Source organism: Colias eurytheme, chromosome 19 (assembly GCF_061535395.1).
Source record: "Colias eurytheme isolate Ceu_HAF_F1 chromosome 19, ilColEury1 Martin Lab GWU primary, whole genome shotgun sequence".
NCBI lineage: Eukaryota > Metazoa > Arthropoda > Insecta > Lepidoptera > Pieridae > Colias > Colias eurytheme.
Genome location: NC_142998.1, coordinates 6,753,268 through 6,771,005, shown reverse-complemented (window position 1 = coordinate 6,771,005; position 17,738 = coordinate 6,753,268). Strand labels below are relative to the sequence as shown.

General features: G+C 32.3%; 2 protein-coding genes across 3 annotated transcripts in view; one reads left to right on the top strand and one right to left on the bottom strand.

Moving 5' to 3' along the window:
* Positions 1-1,184: 1,184 nt before the first annotated feature.
* The window catches only part of LOC149900221 (uncharacterized), a 51,361-nt gene continuing 34,807 nt past the window's right edge, over positions 1,185-17,738 (top strand). For both annotated transcript variants that reach the window (XM_090113304.1, XM_090113305.1), the window contains exon 1: positions 1,185-1,958. In XM_090113304.1, coding sequence (XP_089969430.1) covers positions 1,591-1,958 — 368 coding nt within the window. In that variant the 5' untranslated portion in view covers positions 1,185-1,590. The remainder of the gene's footprint in view (positions 1,959-17,738) is intronic.
* Positions 10,853-14,213, bottom strand: LOC149900225 (uncharacterized). Its single transcript, XM_090113310.1, has 5 exons — positions 14,145-14,213; positions 13,515-13,697; positions 12,960-13,041; positions 12,281-12,398; positions 10,853-10,968 (listed from the first exon to the last, which is right to left on the bottom strand). Exons 1-5 carry the CDS (start codon positions 14,193-14,195, stop codon positions 10,929-10,931), a joined length of 474 nt encoding a protein of 157 aa, XP_089969436.1. The 5' UTR covers positions 14,196-14,213; the 3' UTR covers positions 10,853-10,928.

Sequence of the window (17,738 nt, the reverse complement as noted above, 5' to 3'; positions counted from 1 at the left end):
AACACTCTGGCCCTCACCAATTATTTATAAGGAAGATACTGAATAGAAAACTTTTCAATACGTAAAAAAGACGAAAAGTACTGCAAAAGAATAGCCATTTTTAATTTTTGTCCACTCCAATACTCATTAATGGACGAAAACTAAAACGTTTAAAGCTAAATTTAGTTTTCGTCCACTTCTTTAAATATTTTTTTATTTTGGCAGCACTGACAAAGCAGTGGACGGAAACCAAAAAATCTAAACTAATAGCAATAAAGATCACTTCGGGAGAAACTATTCAGTATTTTAAAGGTCCGATACAGTAAAAAGAACCTAACAAATATTCACGTAGCTGTTTGAGTTTTCGTCCACTTGGACGAAAACCAAATATTTTGAGAATTTGGTAAACTAGTATCCGTCCACTTAATTTTTCGAAGAGTATTATAAAAAAAGTATGATAAACACTTCTAATTGCGTTTAATAGGCTTATAACTAAACATATACGTACCAAAAACATTACGTTAACTAGCTAAAACAGTGATTTAACTTACCATGAACTTTTCTCGCCGGCAAATTTTTCTCTCGCGCGATGACATCTGCAAGGCACGGATGGGAAGCGGCCACTTTTACGTTAATTTTTTGAACTCTCTTCTTGTCAAATCAAATTTTGATGTTGATAGTACTGTTGCTTACACATTAAGGACCGTAAAAAGTGCAAACTTGCGCGGGAAGGTAGGTTTGTATTCAAGTTTTACGCACGTGATTGCAGCAGGTCAGTCAAATGGACGAAAACCGAAACTGGACGGCAAACCAGCGCAATTACCCTATGTATTTTATATGTATGAATACTATACCTTATTAATTAGTATTAATACTAAAATGGGGTGTCTATAAATTATGTACCTACTTATGGTAGTTTTACAAATACTTCTAGACACAGTTCTTAGAGTATAATATATACTCTAAGCTTCTAAGGAATACTTCTTTTTAATATTGCGTGAGCGTGTCGCTAGTTTCTTCTTTAAAGTACATAGGTAAACAATTAACAATTATATATTACTAAACATAGGTAATACAAACGCACAATATAATGTATAGTACATATTACATTATTATTGTATAGCATTATACACCAAACCTTGTCCTATAGGAGGGCGGGGGCAACCGGCAGACGTAAACGAACCGGCTCCGTGCCTATCCGCGATTCCGCGCTCCACTTGTTCAGTATTCGTCAACAGCTGTTTCGAGTCGAGCGGCTTTACGTTCAACGAACACGTGTAGACGTTTCATTATGTTTTACGTTACCGAACGAAACGAAACGTCAAACTAATCGTAAACAATATAGTTTATCAATTCGTATTATCGATTTATAATGTTTTTGGCGGTGAATGTAAATTAGCTATGAAACTATTTCCAAACAACCAAAAATAATAGCACGTCTGAACAAGTGAATTGTTTTGTGTCCAATTGGATTTAAAGTTCCGTTAAAGAGTTCCCTCACTTCTTGGAAGATGTACTGTGTGACTTCGTAAAGGTATTTGTGTTGTTTATAAAGTGTATATCGCTCATCGCTGTCGAAAATGATCAAATGATTTTCGACAAACCTTATCAATGAAGGACATTCCCGATGAAATTATGCTGTGCTTAGTGCAAAGTTTTAGAGATCGAGACAACGGTTATGGCAAAAGTCGAGAATCCGTTGAATGTGAGGTGACTGACAGCAATAACGTTAAGACTAAAAAGAAAAGTGAAAAGCGTGTTACTTTGGCCAAGGAATCTAACTCTGAAGTGAGTGGACTCAGTGACGTAGAATTACGAAAGCCCTCCCTAAGTGTACGCAGGTCCTTTAGGGCATCAGGCGAGAAGTTTCTCAAAAACTTGCCGGACGTGAAAAGGAGCTTTAGTGACCGCTTCTCAGTCATATCGGATGCAAGTGGAAAAAGGCCCCAAAAAGCTTTCTCGACCATTAGGAAAACTTGGTAAATATTATAAAATTAGAAATACCTACTATTTTTGAAATTGGTCTAAATGTCTGTCTGAACATAGGTAGTAAAGTATAATTTTTGTATCTGCTTTCCATTTTTATCATTAAGTTTATAAAATGATAAAACATGGCCTTTAACTTAAAAAATGTTAATCAAAAAATTATCTTTTTGAGGTTATCAATTTTTCAACAAAATATTTGATTTCAAATTTTTAACTTAACATTATTATTTATTACCTACTTCTGAAATTTTAATAATTTTTTAACTGTCTCAAAAATGGGGTTTTGAATTTAAGTCAATAGACAAAATATGGTTTGACTCACTAATGATTTAGTTTAATAATTCAGGCCCCGGAACCACATCACAATAGAAAATCTATTGTGTCTGGGACCGCTCGGGCCGCTTGGGGCTCAATAGGTTAAATGGCTTGTACTTTACAATCATCATCACATTTTACTAGTCCAGTTTTAATATTAACAGCCTAAGCTATTCACTTACATATTGGTTTTTAGGTGTTAATATTTCAAAGCTGAAGCTTCAAAATGAATTGTGGTTGGACAAATAAATATTTAACGATGATACAAATCTATTTAGCTTATAGAGTTCCTGGACAACTAGAACATCTCCCTGAGACCTGACCAGGAAATTTGTTATTGTTAGTCCTCACGGGTAATCAAACCTAACATTTTACCTATGCTTATTCATAATCACTGAACGAAAAATATGTTCATCGCCTGCTTAATCAACCAGGTTCAAGAATATTCCGACATAACCCACGGCTCCTTCCCCGGAGACCGTGGGTATCTTTGGAAGATTTCCCCACTATAAAAAAAAAAAGGTTCAAGAATATATTTCCATCCAGGTTCAAGGTATAGGTAATTTTACTTGTGAAATGTTAAAATTTAATACAAATAGTAAATTCTATCCTATAAATAATAGTAGTACAAAAATAGATACACAAGATAACAATAAACTTAGTTTATATTTATAGTTTACAACTATTATATATTTGAACTCCATTCTTTTTGAACACATATTTAATCCATCAGGCCCCGGAATCACAGACACAATAGAAAATCTATTGTGTCGCGACTGGATCTGGCCGTTCGGGGCTCAATGGGTTAAGTAGGCTAGACTTAGAATATTGAATTAAGATTTTTTTAGAACAATGTCCTTTAATTTTTGCGACAAGGCAAAATTTTACGTTTGGGCCTTCAGTTCAATCACTGATTTATAATTTCATAACTTCAAGTTAAGAGTCAGAATATTAATTCTGACTTTTATCTATTAACTTTCTGTAAAATATCTGATAAGATGCTCAGCTATTATATTAGTCCTTGTGTTTAAACACAGTTTTCTGCAGTATGACTGTTCAATGATTGGCGTCAATCATGATTCTAAGTAGTCTAATCTAAATAAACACGGCTTATCCATCTTCTTGTTATCAAAGATAAGATAGCCAGGTGTTGAGGAAATAAAATATCTTTATGTACACCTGTAGATTGTAAACATAGGATTAGAATTATGAACATAATTTTACAATTCTACGGCAGAATCAAATATGTTTACTTTAAATAATAAATTATTAGATTTGTAAATGTTAATTAACAGAACTATGTGTTTTCCTTTTTGTTTGTAGTGTTTTAAATTATCCTTTTGCTTAAAGTTTATTGGATTTAATGGGAATATAATATTAAATTCCCGTCTTTCCTTGTTTTATATTATTATTTTTGTCAATATATAAGCAATAATTTAAAGTAGTTAAAAATACTATAAAATTGAAATATAATCATCAACTTTCTGGTTAAACTTAATTATTATGAAATTTGTAACATTAAATTTTATTCAACATTCCAAAGGTCTGTAGAAAGTTAAATTAGATAATAAATTGTCTTTTGAAATATGTTAATTTATCTAAGTACACCAATCAAATGTGATAACTGTCCTTAATTTGAAGTAATTTTCAAAGCAAGTTTATAACTTAAAAGCATTTAATACAACAAATAAGTAATTTTAATTACAAAATAAAATTAATTATGCGAATTTAGCGAAGATGTCTTGCTTAAATTGAACAATGAATCTTCATTAAATATCATTAGACATATTACCCTATTGACCTTTGCCAATTTAAATTAGTGCACCGCTGAAGTAAGTATACCTCATAGTGTTACCTACATGTTGGTTTAAATTTAAAAATTGATTTCAGTTATTTAGTCTATTTTTCTCTTTTATTTTTCTGTCAAGTTTTGAAGCATCCTTAGTTTATAAATCTATACTAATATTATAAAGAGGAAAGGTTTGTATGTATGTAGGTATGTATGGTTTTCACGCATAAACTACTGGACCGATTTTGATGAAATTTGGCACAGATAATCTTAAGACCCTGAGAAAGAACATAGGCTACCTATTTTCTATTAAATAAATAATAAATATACGCTATTGCGAAATATGTACCTCGGGCGAAGCCGGGGTGGACCGCTAGTTGATCTACTCATACTTTGATCTCAATTACTTTGGTAAGTCGTAAGTCTGACAGTTAAATAATTTTGAAATTCGCTCAATTAATTTTCACAATCATAACAATTAAATAGCCAATAACAGTAATTTTAATTCAATTATCATTACAAGGATGTTAAATAAAACCACAATACCTAAAGCTTTGCAAGTTAGTCCTAACAGGGAAGACGATTATTTAATGGGGAATAATAAAACGAGCGACTGAAAATAAAGTGAGCGACTGATTATAGACTAGAGTAGATAATTTTTGAAACAAAAAAAAATCGCAGTCGGATGAAACCCATTAGAAAAAGAGGGGAATATGATGAAAATAAAAGGAAAAATAAATTACGGTCAATCCGAGTTCGGGAAGTGGGAGGGGGGAGCTTTTAAGAGAAAAAAATGGTTTCTCTCGATTTCCGACAAAACTACAAGTCCTACGGAAAAAAGACAATGGCAAAGTTGTAGGTAATAAAAAGGTCTACAACTTTTGTATTTACAATTTTTTCACATAACCTCAAAATTTAGGTGAAAAATTCCAAAAACAAAGTGATTGGTTTTTTATTTTTATCTACTTAAAATTTTATTTTTTTTCTACGAAATTTGGTGGAAACTTACTTTATTATGTCCCAAATACACTGTAATTTATTTGATTGAAAATATTTATTTTTTCGCCTTATTTTTAATTAATACAAAAAAAAATAACCTAATTTTCAATCGAAAAGTCACCCGTCAAAATATCAGCTTTTTTCAAAAACTTGGGGAGCTTTTTATTCATTGAAATCTCGTCTTTCATATGATGTAAAAAAAATAAACATTACCATAGTAAATGTTCTCAAGAAATGCATGTACAAACAGTGTGATAATGAGCTTTTACTAAATCAGGCACACTTCTCGAACTCTATATCTTCTCTCGTATCAGCTTTTCGGTAATATTTCAAAAGAAAAAAAATTATCTGTTCTGAGTATAATATTTTACAGCATATTCAAAAGCAAAATGATGCCGATAAAAACATTTCAGGTAGTTTGTCACTGAAACGATTAATATTAGGTCGCTCAAATATTATGAAGCTGCTCATTTTGTATTTTATGTAACGCAAATTAATGTTTGTTAGTTGCTGAATGCTGATCTATTAATTTTTCATCGCTCGCAGTCAGTCGCTCACTTAGTACCTAATTCTGTTACCCCAATTAATTATTTTTGATAACTAAAACTTTAATTTACAGTCACTCCTTTAATTACTGCCCTTATTTAATTATTCATATGTGATGTCGTAATGTGATGATAGAGTTTTACCACATGTTACTGACCTACTTTATGTTGAACTGTATCACCGAAATAACTCGTAATACGTAAAGGCCAACATATTTTTGTCGTTACCCGAGATCTATGTATTCGATTTTGGTGATTATTGCTATTTAAATAAGGTCCTGTTTTGTTTTGACTAAAATTGAAGGATGTGATAAAGTTATTACATAATTTTGTGCAAATTTAAATGTTTTATATTTTACACAGTAGGAACAGACGGGATGTATGATATTTACCTACGATAAAAATTAAAAAATACTGATAACTTCGTCTGAAACTCATTTAAATTTCAATAAAATTCATTGGTTTCCATATCATAAAAAGGTTTTGAAAAAAAGACAGCTTGTAATACCTACCTATAGAACTGAGTAATAACGAATAATACGAACTTTTGTTCCATTTTAAAATAGCACGAGTAAATAATACTTAAAACAGACTCGTACCTATAATTTACATTTTTATCATGATACATTATGTTATCATAGCATGTACTGTATGATGTTAAACTGAAAAATGGGGGCGCGACTATGAGGTCATGCTAGGAAGCCAAGGAAGTTGAAGCCCTGTCCTGATAAACGGTCCTTTTCTTTGTTATAAATCTTGCAAGTAGTCCTTCGTACTCACGCGTAATATTATGTTAATGATTATAGACCATATTGTTGTATAAGATTAACGACAGTCTTCTAAACAAAATCTTGTTCTATCGTACGTTCGTATGTCAGTAAAATATTCTTCCCTTGATCTAAAGTTTTAATAGAAAATAAGTAGTGTGTTCATTGTTCCTCCTCCACAACATAACATTATATATAATATTTCCTTGAAAAGGTACATAGACATGTGTGTTTTTGTGGCCATAAAGGGGTCAGTTTGATAAGAAAACTGACGATCAAATAAGTAGCCTACGGGACCGCTAGATGAACGAATTGGTTTAAGTACCTATTGTAGAATAATAATTAAAATATTATTTTTTGACGACTTCACAATTCTCAACTTCCTAACAAGTGCACGTATTTGAATTGATGATTTCATCGAACCGGATATAACAGTTTTGTCTCTGTTGCTAGGCTGCAGGGCATATTGAACTAAGCTATAATTAATTAAATCACGAATGTATCAGCTAATTATTTAAATACGATACAAGGCGAAATAGAAGAGATTATGAGGTGAATTTAATTAAAGAAAAATAATGTTGAATTTATTTAAACTGCATAGACGAAGCAAACTAAAACCTTGATTTGTTAGGTCATTTCCTTTACGATTGTTGTGCTTAGCGGCTTGTTTTTATACTCTTAATCACCTTTAAATATTAAATAATGTTTTTAATTTGTAGGTTAAGTATGCCTTTAAATGAAACGTAAGTTTTCATCACTGAATTATACATTTAAATTAGTATCAATTATTAAGTTCTGATTACTTTTTCTGCACTTCGTTTTAAAAAGAGTTTTCCTCACGCGGGCTCACTTCGCCTTACCAAATTAAAGTCCATATCACAAATGCCTCTTGTATTGTGTGACTCGTCATCTCAATGATTAGCATCTGTCCATGACCTTAGAGTCTGTAGCTCTGCAGTAGTTTAACTTCACCCACGCAAAGTACCTACGTGCCTTGGCAACGTGATACGAGGTTTTCACGGTGACTTATGAAATCTGATATAACTGCATCCGAGTGTTCCATTTACAATACGTTATGTAATTTATAATAAGCTAGAAAAATGTATTCTTATTGTTAATACAAGTACGCTTTGTGACGGCTGTGCATAAGTTATTGCTTATACAAATTTTGATGAACAAGATTTTTTGCGGTTACATTGAACTTGTATCATAGTGGATATACATATTATTGTTGTAAAATTTCCAATAGTTGCTTTTTTGTTGCTGTTTTTGTAGATCCTATAAGATTGACTTAATATGTATTTGTTTAAATTTACTGTCTTTCTAGTTTATCGAGAGTTGATACCGAAATTTTTATTTTTGACTTGTGATCTGATTAAAATTAGTTAAATTATATTTTAGTTTTTAATAAATAAAGTAAGAATGTACTTTTGATTGACTTCGTTTTCAATTTGAATATTAGCAGTAGAAGTTATTACGCTTTCAATCATGCCATTGAATTAGGTAATTATTATTGGTTCTTGGAAAAAGGTGACTACCTATGCCATTTTCTACATTGTTTTTCCGATTCCAACACAGGCCATATATTATTAAGTGCACAATGCTAGATAACTTGAAAATTTTATATCTGCTGGTGATATTCCCACATCATCACAGATAGTACCTATATGATTAGTTGAGTACTTATTTAATTTAATAAAGATTAAGGAGTAAGGACAGATTAACATAAGAATTAAGAAGTATTATATATTGAAAATGTATGAAGAATTATCCATAGGTAGGTACATAGTTCAAAATATGACATCATAGTTTTTGTTAATTGGAACTTCAACATTTTCATTTCAACTTATATTATATTTGATTGGCATTCCCGTTGAATCGCGTGTAAAATTATTAAACGATATTGCATATTAATTGATATTGCGAATGAACTAACGGTGAAAGTAAAATCAGTAAAATAGATATCTTGCAATGCTGTAACGCCTTCGCAGTTAGATTCTAGTTCGATTTTCCTTCGCCACTATTCACTAGCCATCAATTCGTGACTGATAATAGACCGCCAACATCAAGGCCACTCACACATATACGGTGTGACTAAATATACTATTGTATTAAACATTACACCGCGGTTGTGGCGGTTCCTTAGAGTGACTGTCTCTCCGAAATTAGTCCGCCTCTAGCTTTTTGTAAAGTCCACGACGTGTATGGAAGTTGGCATGATGCCAAGTTTTTGTCGTATATCTTGTTAAACGCGATAGGCAGAATTACTTTGACCGTTTTATTTCTATTTTATCATTATTCCGAAATGGAGATGCTAAGGTTCACTGTTTGTCGTTGAATTGACGTCTTCTTTTTGTAATCGAAATATCTGTTTAGTAAAACCGGTTCTTTTAACGATGGTCTGACGCCAATTATGTGGTTTTTATACGATTGACGAACGCAGTCTTTGCTTTCAAACATAATAGTATTCGGATGTTAACCAACCATCATCACAACTCACAAGTTAGGTAATGTTGTGAAATGCGTACGTACTTCGTCCTTTTTCCGTTTTAAATCATGTCAACCAATAAAAGTTTTTGTTGCTTTTTTATAATGATAAGCGATAAGTGGTTTTAATATCTGTTCGTTTGTTAAAGGTTTAACAACTGCGATATATTATCGTCAATCAATTGGCCAAATCTCCCAAGTCTACATACAAGGCCATTTTCGCTAGCTATTGATTAAGAAACCAATGACGACCCGAATTTTCTTTAGAATAAGACTAATTTTTACTACCTTTATTTAATTTTCGTCAGGTTCTAGTCGTTACTTTCGTTTTTTATTATGTTCAATTTAAAAAATAAATAACTTCATTCTCTTTTTCATACATCTGTGGCTTATAATTTCTTATGACACAGACATATAATATCTTATAGAGATACTTAAACTAAAAATAATAATTCGATTTTTTCTATAGGTAGGTACCATAAATAAACACTATTTGATCTAAGATTGTGTCATATTGATATATTAAAATACGACAAAAATATAGCTATACCTATTCGTTTTTAGGGTTCCGTAGCCAAAATGGCAAAAACGGAACCCTTATAGTTTCGTCATGTCCGTCTGTCCGTCTGTCCGTCTGTCCGTCTGTCACAGCCGATTTACTCGGAAACTATAAGTACTACAGTGATGAAATTTGATGGGAATATGTGTTGTATGAACCGCTACAAAAATATGACACTAAATAGTAAAAAAAAGAATTGGGGGTGGGGCCCCCCATACATGTAACTGAGGGATGAAATTTTTTTTTTCGATGTACATACCCGTGTGGGGTATCAATGGAAAGGTCTTTTAAAATGATATAAAGTTTTCTAAAAAACATTTTTCTTAAAGTGAACGGTTTTTGAGATATCAGCTCTCAAAGTCGTAAAAAGTATGTCCCCCCCCCTCTATTTTTATAACTACGGGGTATAAAATTCTAAAAAAAATAGAGGTGATGCATGCTAATTAACTCTTTCAACGATTTTTGGTTTGATCAAAGTATCTCTTATAGTTTTTGAGATAGGTTGATTTAACTGTAATTTATTATATTTGCTGCTACGGAACCCTTTGTGCGCGAGCCCGACTCGCACTTGGCCGGTTTTTTTATCTGAGATGAATAAGTACTCTTATTTATCTTTCGATCAATATAAAATAAGATTTTCAATAAAATTCCTGAAGAGACACATATAAAACAATGTAGGTAATGTAATGTAAATACATAAATACCTAAATCGAATATTTCAAGTTTCAACGTATTTTTCCATACTATCCGACTGTAATGTTGATTTCGTATCAGTGAAACGAGAGAGATATAGGAAAAATACTGTATTTTCCGTGTAATATATAAGTATTTCTCCAAAATGTTTACGTTTCGGCACATACCTATGTTACACGTGATAAGTAATCTTGTTTGTTAGAACGGGTTTATGTTTCGTTTAGTAGGCTAACTAGTGGTGGTCGTGACTTGTAATATGTTACAACAGACTATATTGACTTAAAAGCCATTAATCTCTAAAATACCGGTAAATATAGCCTAGTGAAACTATTCACATGAAAGGACTGTGGTATATTTCTTATTGTATTGTGAGCTATTTAATAAGGTAAAATAAAGCATTCATATTGACGATAAACTTTATACGACCTTGACGGCATTCTCGGATCAATACGAAATTCACATGGATGGAATTACTGATTTATGATTATGAGAAACAGCAGTTGAGTTTTCACATTACGTCATAGTTACTTAATCATAATTATATCGTTAAAGCAGGACATGCTCGATCAGGTGTGAATATTTGGCTAACACCTCTAAGTTAGATCTTGGCTTATATATTGTTTACGATTTGTTATCCGTTAATCTAATTATATTTGGCATCGACTTGTCTCCCCAAATACGTTTGCTGCACTGCGACATAGAAATTATCAGTAAAAAAAATTACACAGTCGTTTTAATTTTTATTGGTGATAACACACAGTAATATAAATTGCATTTTTGCGCAATTTTACTTTAAAATTCTTGTGGCTTCACCAAGCTTGTGGTATGGGTGGCACTTCCTTATAATACCTGTAAATATTATGGTTAAGTAATTAATGGGATTACGCAATAAGTGTGGACTTACCGTTTTAGGAGGGTTATAAAACCCGCATGGCCTTACGTGTCACCGTCTGACACCGTATTTAACTAATGCCGATTAGAATAATATTTTAAAAACAGGTTCACTAATAAGGGAAATATATAAATTATATGTATTTGTTCTTATGGGTAAATGTAAAAAAGTAATTAAGCTACAAGAAAGGGGATTGCCATGATTTAAATTTTAAATACTCAAATGAAAAAGTCGCAGTCTAAAAAAGTAAATTGATGTTAAAATTGTAAAGTAAAGGCTCTTTATTTTTCTTTGATTATTATTATCTGTGATGACCTACTACGTGATTTTTATCTTGATATATTGTGATATTTTTTTAGATTGTTGCAACGAAGCAACAACTTTAAACACATAAAAGAGTATACCCAATATAATAGATACTTTCAAAGTAGGTGATACAGGTAAGAAACTTCAGAACCACTCGATTATCGAAATGTTAAAAACCAGTTCGATAAAATTTAAAAATTTGGTTAGTGAAGGTATGTTAGTAGTAAAGACTCAATTTAATCATTCGTCCTATTTTCATCATTATTCAAAATAAAATATAACAACTGGGTCGAAATATTCCAACTACTAGCATGCCCTGCTAATCGTCGGCGTATCGCCCTCTGCTTTATTTATAAAGCTTTCAGAGTGTTTCAGCATTCCCCAGATGAATCATAAAGAAATACCCAGTTTTATTCTCCTTACATACTGTTCAATACATGCACACCAACTGTATGTTAAGGGTCACAAGTAGGTTACTCTACCACGTTAGGGTACTAATGTGGTAGAGTTCTAACACACGAACGGCAAGTTGTGAACGGCAGAGGCTACTTCAGCTGTCGCCACATGTCGACAGCAGTCGTCGGAACGTCGACGGCACGTCGACGGCAGCAGTTAATATGTGGCTGCCGTCTTCACAATTTGCCGTTCGTCTGTTAGAACGCTTAGTATGCAAATATTTTAGAAATATGTTCATGTGAACAGATTGTTCCGTGCTACATATTAATAACGCATTTTCTCCATATGCTGCAAGTTTATTACTTGTGCATAGCAAGGCCTGATACTAATTTTAGTGGGCGTTTTGCCAGATCCTCGATGTAGGCATGGATTTAATGCTCACATGACTGTATTTCGACATACAATACCACCGAGATAAATGCGGGCCTGTAATGTGATATTGTGAAAGCAGAACAAAGAAATATGAATTCTAAACGCAATAGGATTACGGTAAAGAATTGTATTTACCTTACGAAACCTCCGAGTGGAGAAAAGGCTTTATCATTCAATGGCACCAGCAGCGGCGAGGCCTTTAGCCCTTGTGGCATCTTGATAAAGTATTTCACGCTGCCCGGTATCAGAATACCTGTTTATGTGTGATAGAAATGAGAACTGTGTCGAAATTCATCAGAACAATGCAAGATTTTACATATATATCATTTATAGAAACGGGTGGGGTATTGCTCTAAACTCTATCATTCTGTCCTGATATCAAGTCATCTACGTGCATAAGAATAATATTTATTCGTGTCTTTATTCTTGGGTGGTTATTAATACATATTTTATTTTATAAGAAATATATAGTTTCAGTGTACGTAACAGTCACTTTCACATTTGTAATGCTGTATCGGTATCAGAATCAGTAGATTTGAAATAAATGTAGATCGGTTTATTCAGTAAAAAAGATGAAACAATTACATAAGATGTCCTCCGTGATTTCCTATAACTATCAAACAATGGATCAACTTGTACATAACATTTATCAAACAATGGATCAACTTGTACATAACATTATAAAATTCAAAATTGAAAAAAATAGAATTCTGAATTTATCTCGGCAAAATCAGAAGTTACTAATTATTTCTATTTTTATTTATACTAACTAGCTAAAGAATGCAAGACAAAGAAACTCATTATATTAACTTACCATTGGCATCATATCTATACTTTCGCAATAATGACTGCACGTTTGGATTGTGAATATTCGATAGAACAACGATGGAGCATGGCTGTGAATTAGAGTTCAATCAATCAATATAATTATCTAAGTAACTAGATATGTAGAATCACGATCAGAAGGTCAGGCTTTAATGCTTTAAATACATGACAATATTTGCATAGAACTCGTTTCTTTTAATGGCAATACGGTCATGGAAAGATTATAAGAACTGGGCCGACGTATATGTATGGTATTATCCGATTCTATAAAAAGTCTTCTTTATTTAAATAAATATCTAAAAATACCCAGTATGGAAGTACTTATGTTCTATAAAGAAATGCTTAATTACCAAATATGAAACAGCAAATTGATGAAAGGTGGAAGATTTAAGAATAATATCTGATCAAAGTTTAGTTTATTCAGAAATGAGGAACAGAAGATATAATTAGACGGAATACCATTTGGATCGATCTGCTTAGTGCTTGTTATTGTGAAATCGGCAAAGATTACAAGTACATACCAAATAGCACCGAGCACGATTACCTTTTTGACTTTTTCTTCAGCCTTTTTCTCTGTTTCTGGCTCGAAGTGGCTGTCTTGATCATCGTACTGTTTCAATGGTGGTAATTTTTCTCGTGAATTCTCATTATAACTACCAACTGGGATCGAAAGGAGTTCTTCATCAATCATAGGCTCTTCTGTGACGTACCTGGCTAATATTATTCCCTGAAATTTACAATTTTTCATAGATGAATGTTCGTAGATAAATTTCACACATCAATAAACAAATCGTTATGAATTCATAGGCTAACAGATTTTGTTATTAAGGCAATTTGCGTGTGTCCAAACAAAACATTTCATTATCGCTTCGTTAAAAGAAAATTAAGCCGCCTACACGAAATTGAAGTGAGGATATTATTAAACGAATTAATTGAATGCCAGTTTATTGCTTATGTTATTTATACGGAGGTAAGAACCACTTACAATACCTAAACAAAGCAATTACTGTATTCTAATGGAATAATTGTTTGTCGCTTTATTTTTGGATAAGAGAATTTTCTATCGTTAAGGTATTGACGTAAATATGGTGAAATTAAGTCTTTGTATCATTAGGTAACGTATTATTTGAATGAGTAAAAGTCGTAAAAAATATAATAATAAATGTGAGCTCACGCTCTCCACCAGTAGAATATTAACAAAGGCTATAAAGATCCCACTTCGCATTGTGAACCAAACGAGACCACTTCCTGAACTGAAATGACTCTATGTCTATACATCAAGTGACTTCTATATTTTATAAACACAGAGTCCAATAACTCTAAATTGAAGTACATATTTCACAAAACATTCCTATGAAGTTGTGTTGAAAAACAACATTTGTTTTGTTTAATTTTAAAAGCAGAGCAGTGAGAAGCATTCGTTCCCAATCCTCGTGTAGTGTCAGACATTACTCTTTAACTATGTTGTGTATGTTTATAAGTTCTCCTATATGTATTTTTGATCATAAAAACTACGACGTAAATAAATTATCGTGGATGTAGGTGAGTATTGAACAAAACGTTTTAAATATGTAACGTTTCAAAGTGTTTCACTTAGCAAGATTAAAGATATAAGATAATATTTATATTCCATCTAGCGCCCACATTTTTGTTTTAAAGCGAATTACCTGGCTTTAATATCTATTACACTATGTTTAGATTTAATCCGTTAACCATAATGATATTACGTTTTAATCTAATAAATATCTAAAAATATAATCTTAGTGGCAGCGCGTAGGTGTTGAGGTGTGATAGGCTGCTGACTCATGAAGGTAATAATGGGAAAGCCACATTAGTTACTAATTTTATCAAAAACATGATGTCATTTGTCTGTGTTTTTTAGTTAATGTCATTTTTTTCTACCTCATCAGTGTGCACTTTATGTTGATTGCCAATGTCTAAAATGTCTGAGAATGTGATAATTAGTTATGTTCACACTATATTTCGTTTCAACTAAAATACATAATATGTAGGTATTACATTTATCACCTCCGTAAACACTTAAAGCAGTTACGCGTATCGATTGTCTTAGTTTTTGATTGGTGTTAAGAAATAGATAGGCGTATCAAAATAAGTACATAGAAGTATTGAAACTGGTTTAAGAAAACAAAGTTTTGACCGAATTATCCGTCGGCTTTTTATACGATGTTCCAAATGGTACCAAATCGGCTACGCGGTTTCGTCTTAGCAACGGTGGAGTATTTTTGTCTCGGCTCGCGAAGTAGGGTAAGGTTCGTATAAAACTACCTACAGTGAACGCAGATACGGACATATAAAAGCACAGTAAAGTAGAGAAGTAAACAATTCGGTGAAACAATGATGGTAGACAGACGGGCGCCTGGACGAATTGCGTAGTTTATTTTAATGTTAGTTTTTATTGCCCATCTCTGGTCGCGGAGGAAATGTTACTGGTTGTGATTTGGCATTTATTTTAATCTTACATGCTCAGTTTGTTCGGTCGGTGGCTTAGTATCGTCACTACATGCGATCACGACTGGTACAAATACAGATAGCTTTATCCTATCTTATAATTTTCTCGAAAACTTGTATTTGAAAAGAAATTTATCTACTTCATTCCAGATTTAGACGAACGTGTTTCTAAAACCAATTTATCTTATTATGATCTACTGAAAACCATTAGCTCTTTACCCTATAGCCAATATTAGTCCGGGATCCATCGCCCATTTTTGCAAGTGATTACTATCAAGCTAATTTTTCGTGAGTAGCTTTATTTTGATGAGATGCCCAATAATTTCATGTACGAAACTCTCGATTGTGGTAGCTTACAGAGGTAACAAGGATAAAAAATTTTGATTTGACGGTTCTCAAATATTTATTACGCAATATGTATGTTGAATTATATAAGTATTAAATAAGTGAAAATAAAAAAATCAGCTGGTTAGTAATCATTTATGATGACTTCGTTATCGATACACATTGGAAAGGGGGACTCTTTGATCAAACCATAGATTTTGTAGGACAAATATTTTTTCGAATAATTTAGATAATTATCCTGAGATTGAACAAAAAAAAAACATTCAGTTAGTACATAATTAATATTTGAGAACCATCAAATCAAAATATTTTATCCTTGTTTCCTCTGGTAGCTACCACAATCGAGAGTTTCGTACATGAAATTATTGGGCATCTCATCAAAATAAAGCTACTCACGAAAAATTAGCTTGATAGTAATCACTTGCAAAAATGGGCGATGGATCGCGGACTATATTAGATGAAAATTTCAAAGTTTCAAGTACTTGCTGTTTATACTTTATAATTTACTTTTATCAACTACCTCAGTCCTCACGCTTTCTTTCTGATTTCAAGAGATAATTTTGAATATCTAACATAATCTTATCTAGAGACTTATTTTAAAAAACAACATTATGATGAAATAGTCCTTGTTTTTCTTCAAAATATATTTGCTTCTTGTTTTATTAATTGCATATTTTCAAAACAACACTACACTTTGTCCAAAAAATCTAAATTAACTAACTAATTTAGGCACTTCAAGTACTACATTATCCGTTTGTTCTTTCATTTCTCTTATCATCTATACCTTTATCTTGAACCTTATTCATGAGGCTTTTGATTTATTCATGATGAGTCTAAAATCAGAATAATTATACATAAAACTTGTTTTCTAACTAAACGATGTTGATAACCCTGCTTGTTTTGGTATTAATTGAGATCCAGGTCAACAAATAAGGAGTCTTATTTCGAGGCTAAGAAGGAGGAATTATCGATGCGTATTTTACGCAAGATTAATTCTATTACTCTGGTATTGCTCTGGTAATTAGTAGGTATATACTATATGTTGTCTTTGCAACCATAGAAGCAATCAAAACGTGTAGGGCTGTCGAGCTACCATATAATTTTACTAGATTTCCGCCCGCGGCTTCGCCCGCGTTTTCAAAGGAAAACCCGCATAGTTCCCGTTCCCGTGGGATTTCCGGGATAAAACCTATCCTATGTGTTAATCCAAGTTACCCTCTATATGTGTGCTAAATTTCATTGTAATCGGTTCAGTAGTTTTTACGTGAAAGAGTAACAAACATCCATACAAACTTTCGCCTTTATAATAGTATTAAGATTATATGTTATAATTTATTATATTTTGCAATGCTTAGTCAATTTATTAAATTAAGGACGATCTTATTTATTAATTTATATTATATAATTGAGATATGATCCCTTAAACTCGTGTAATAGTAGGGGAGCCCAGGATGCTAAATGTGGATTTACTCGAGCGTCACGGGAACCTATTAGAATTGGTAGATTAGACCATAGCGAGAAAAAAAGGTCCTAACTATAATGTTTTCACTTTTAGCGGTGGGGAAGGGTTTTTTGATTTTTTTTTAATTTAAAAAAGAAAAAAATTGGCTTGGAAATACTCAAGCGCGTTAGATATTGATATTTTGCATGCTCCAGGACGTCACTGAAAAAAAGTACGTATACGTTAATCTGACGATTTAAGTGGCGATTTAATCGCTATGAAGAAAGGGTAAAAAATTTAAGTAATATTATTCGAGCGCGTCAGATTAATATATGGGGGGGTTAATTACAATATAAGAAGTCCCCATTTCGCTAATCTGATGATTCGAGCTCAACCTTAGGAAATTATGGATTATTCAAATTTTCCAGCGGGGCCCCTGAGCGCACCCACCAACCATAACTGCTCATATTGACTAGAGGTACTAATGAATAGCTAAGGTACCGTCCCTTATAG

What these genes read in the sequence shown, in the direction of transcription:
- LOC149900225 (XM_090113310.1), bottom strand. Translation starts at nt 14,195, where the DNA reads ATGCGAAGTGGGATCTTTATAGCCTTTGTTAATATTCTACTGGTGGAG. An exon ending in CTGAAGAAAAAGTCAAAAAG is followed by an intron (nt 13,042 to 13,514) that starts GTAATCGTGCTC and finishes TCTAATTCACAG; the next exon opens with CCATGCTCCATCGTTGTTCT. An exon ending in GTATAGATATGATGCCAATG is followed by an intron (nt 12,399 to 12,959) that starts GTAAGTTAATAT and finishes ACACATAAACAG; the next exon opens with GTATTCTGATACCGGGCAGC.